The following is a 4,456-nucleotide window of genomic DNA, read 5'->3' as shown; positions in this document are numbered from 1 at the left end:
CTAGACTAAGGCAACTTGTTGCCCAAGTATTAATCTAGGATCATTGTGTAAGAAACTCTTGAAAGCTCTTACCCTTTTCAAAGACTTTTTACCAAGTAAATCTTGATAGAACTCCACCAATATCTGTGCAATATCCTCTGAATTAGTGCATATGATTCCATTCTTGTCTTGCAGTTGTGTGATTGCTTGTTGCAATTTCTTATGGTCTATCACCAAGAAAAAGTATCTCGTGTTATCATCACCTAGCCTAATCCACGTTGCCTTACTTCTTTGTTGTAGGAAAATTTCAGCAAGATATGAACTCTTTCTAAATTGCTGGTACTTCTCTTTTTCAAGTTGTTGTAGTTTCTTATCCCCTGGGTGCTGCTGTAATGCTTCATGTACTTGTTTTAGTGCATCCCTGTCTTCATTAGCATCTGTAACTATATTCCTGAAATATTGCTTATTCAAATCTTTAAGACTGTTCTTTAAACTCCTCATTTTGCTTACTACTTGGTACATCATATGCCCTTCCAGTGACTGCTTCCACACCTCCTCTACTTTGACCAGAAATTGTGGATGTTGTGACCAAGTATTACAGTATTTAAATGCCTTATATCTATTGTTCTTCAAATTTAACAAAGAAATACTTACTGGACTGTGATCACTGATCCCTTTCGACAAGAAATTAGCTATATAAGATGGCATGTTATCTAGCCAACTCCTATTAACAAACACCCAGTCTATCTTTGAATCAATTCTTTCCCGACCATGCCTATCGTTTTATGTGTATCTACTTCCTTGTTGAGGCAGTTCTATGAGCTCACATTCTTCCCACATTCATGGAAGTCCATGATCTCCCCCACTGTTATTGAATTGCCTCCAACTCGATCATCAATCCTCAATACAGAGTTAAAGTCTCCAGCAACTAACCATGATAAATGACAACACCTACTTATGTTAGCCAAGTAACTCCACAAGCTCTACTTTCAGCTCCACAAGTAACTTTGGGCAACTCCCCAAAGTTGCCCGCGGACCAGGCCTTGCTGGTACCTTCTCGCTCCCTTCTATTCTTCAACTTACGGTCCTCTGTAGCTTGAGCAAATGCTTCTATCTTCTCATAGTTTATGTCTGAATTCAAGGCAGTTGTAGCGGCCTCATTGATAACCAAAGGGCTAAGGCCCTCAACAAACCGACGCACTCTAGCCTCCATAGTAGGCAACATGTGAATAGCATATTTTGATAGGCGCACGAACTCCATGTGATACTCTCACACACTCCTACTCCCTTGCTTAAGATTCTCAAACTCTGCGGCACGGGCTGCCCTAGTCTCGGCAGGTAAGAAATGGTCTATAAAGGCATCAACAAACTCACTCCACCTCGCTGGAGGGCTCCCCTCCTCCCGAGAGTCCTCCCACAACTCAAACAAAGAATAGGCCACCCCTTTCAGGCGGTAGGCGGCCAACTCCACTCCCTCTGTCTCAGTAGCACGCATAACCCGGAGAGTCTTATGCATCTCATCAATGAAGTCTTGTGGGTCCTCCTCGGGATTAGCACCCGTGAACACGGGGGATCCAACTGCAGAAACCTATTCACCCTGAAGCCACTAGAATCCCCTTGTTGGCTAGAAGATGTGGGTGCAACATTCGACCTTTGGGCCTGGCAGTACACATTGTTCGCAAACTAAAATCAACTTAGTGTCCAAGATGACCAAAAGTTTAACTTTTCTATTACAACTGCTATTGCAAAATTCAAATACATAATCAAGGGAGATATATATTCCAGGATTGTGGTCGGTTTATCAATCCTATTGATTTCGTAATTACACATGTTAATCCAAATTATCTATGATTACTAGTTGAACGGATCGTTTATATAAATAGTATGTTCCCACAATACTATTCGTCTATCCATAATATATCAACCTTATATTCCTATGGTCTTAAATCTATCATGAATGAATATAATACGGTATTCAACTAAGCAAGATTGTTAGGTATATTCCTATCCTAACCGCGATGGTACAAATATGAGTGAAGTTTTCAGGATTAGAATTCAAATACTGGAGACAAAAAGGGCTTAGCAAGATTGGAAGTTTGGTGGGAAAGCCTCTCATGGTAGATCAACACACATAAAAGAAGATAGGTTTGAGTTTTGCACGTCTATTGATTGAATTTAAGATGGATGCAGAACTTTCGGAGAAAATATGGTTCAGAAATGAGAAAGGGATGTTAATTGAGCAAAAAGTCTTATATGACTGGAATCCTTCATTGTGCAAATATTGTAACAAATATGGGCATTCTAAAGGTGACCGTAGAAAGAAAAAAGGGAATACACAAGGTAGAAGAGAGATACAAGAAGCAAAAGTACACAATGCGCAACAGGAAGGGGATAAGAAGGAACAACAGAATGATGTAGCTAACCAGAGGCAGAATGGAAATGGTATTGTGCCACCAAAGGCGGGAATACAGCAAAAGGAAACAGATGAAAGGGGTATACCTTCTCCAGATGTTGGGAAGCAAAAGGAAAAATCTCAAGAGACCTGGATTACACCAATACACTCTCGAAGACAATCACATCAGAAGCACATTCACGGGAAAGAATTGAATTCATTTCATGTGTTGGGTGAATCTGGACCAAATAAACAAGTCCAAGGAGGAGATAAGAGGAAAAGAGGAAGGACCTATCATTCCCAGCTCAGGGAATGGATATTATCCTATGCTGGAATGTAAGGGGGCTAAACAGCCCCAATAAGCAGAGAGAGGTAAAGCTCCTCTGCAACAGTCAGTCTACAGGATTGATTGGATTGTTAGAAACCAAAGTGAAGGAGAATAAAATTGAGCAGGTTGCGAGAAATATGTTTGGGGGATGGGAGTATATTACTAATTTGGAGTCACATTATAATGGGAGGATCTGGATCTCTTGGAGACCAGATTATTTCCAGGTTCAGTTAGTCAATATGACTGAACAAGTGATAACTTGCAACATTGCATATATACCCGGACAGAAGTATTTTCTTTTATCTATGGTTTATGCATATAATAGTACATAGTACCAATATAATAGTACACAATACAAGAGACGAATTATACACAGTACCAATATGGGTGAAGTTTCGAGGATTATATACCACCACGAGAGGATAATATTTTTATGTTCTTGCTCTTTTGCTTTGAATTTATATTAATTATTAACAATGGGTTCTACATTAAAGTCTTCCTGAAAAATCAAATTTTACCAATACAAACAGTAGTTTTAGAATATTAAAAAATGGAGAAACTCCAAAGCTCTCAACTGAGTTTTAAAAGACTTAAAATGCTCTAGATTACATTTCGAGCATAGTATAAAAATTATTTTTTTCTACAACGTTTAAAATTATTGAGCACATATTAAACAGTATATACAATAGAAAATGGGCTATAATTTACCTTGCTCAGAGTATACGAAGGGACCTAATAGAAAATCTTAAAAATTTTATCCGCATCCCTTTATACAAAAAGATGAAAATCTTTATAAATTGTACCATCTCACGTGGCTTACTGGAGAATAAATGACTAAACCGATGTACATGCGGTCAAAGTAGAGCTAATTATTTGGCCTTTGCAAAATAGCTCAATTGCACCCTTTATTTACTTATTCTATATGATGTCAATTGTAATAATAATGAGCTAATCAATGGACGAACAATATTCCTTCAAGCTTACCCCAAGCCCCTCAAGACCTCAACTGCCTATGTAGGATGTAGGAAATCGTGTAACAAAAGTAGTACCCTCTACGATCTAGTTGCATAACACATTTTCCCTTCCAAAAAATATGAGATATAGTGCTTGATTGGGGACAAATTTAAGATATTAATTAATCTATTTTTTTATATTAGTGATAATAGAAAAATATATTTAAAAAAGTAATTAGTCAAAGTTTAATCTTGATAAATAATTTATAATAAATCGGGGTATTTAAGAATTCTACATATATTTAGTAACGTATTGAAAACGATCTCTCTATCCTCACAAGGTAGGGGTAAGATCTGTGTACACACTACCCTCCCCAAATCTCATGGTATGTGATAATACTGAGTATGTTATTGTTGTTGTTGTATATTTTAAAAAAACATGAGAATATTATAAAAATTAGATTCACAGAGTATAGCTATATGGCCGTATATTGACAGTTAATTAATTCATAGACAAAAAAGATCTTCCAAAAGTAGTGGTTGTGTGTTATCACCTCCCACTTAGTCTGCACATTGGATTAAGATTGTCACTATTAAGCTAGTATTAATCATTATTGAGGTGCTCTTGCCGTTTGTACTTTGTATCTTTAAAGAGAAATTAATTTTATATTGAGTCAGACCTCTCTATAATAGCATCCTTATATAACAATATTTCACTATAAAAGCCAAGTTTTTTTCGAAACCAATTTTCATGTTATGTTATAATATATGTTCTCTATAACAGCATTTCGTTATAACATCCAA

General features: G+C 36.9%; 1 protein-coding gene across 1 annotated transcript; it reads right to left on the bottom strand.

The window, feature by feature from the left end:
- LOC108946933 (uncharacterized) lies at nucleotides 1-687 on the bottom strand. Its single transcript, XM_018774322.2, has one exon. It carries the CDS (start codon nucleotides 685-687, stop codon nucleotides 1-3), a length of 687 nt encoding a protein of 228 aa, XP_018629838.2.
- Between the last annotated feature and the right edge of the window lie 3,769 nt (nucleotides 688-4,456).

This window comes from Nicotiana tomentosiformis, chromosome 5 (assembly GCF_000390325.3).
Source record: "Nicotiana tomentosiformis chromosome 5, ASM39032v3, whole genome shotgun sequence".
NCBI lineage: Eukaryota > Viridiplantae > Streptophyta > Magnoliopsida > Solanales > Solanaceae > Nicotiana > Nicotiana tomentosiformis.
Note: the sequence above shows the minus strand (reverse complement) of the source record. Positions and strands in the feature narration are given on the sequence as shown.

What these genes read in the sequence shown, in the direction of transcription:
- LOC108946933 (XM_018774322.2), bottom strand. Translation starts at nt 687, where the DNA reads ATGCCATCTTATATAGCTAATTTCTTGTCGAAAGGGATCAGTGATCAC.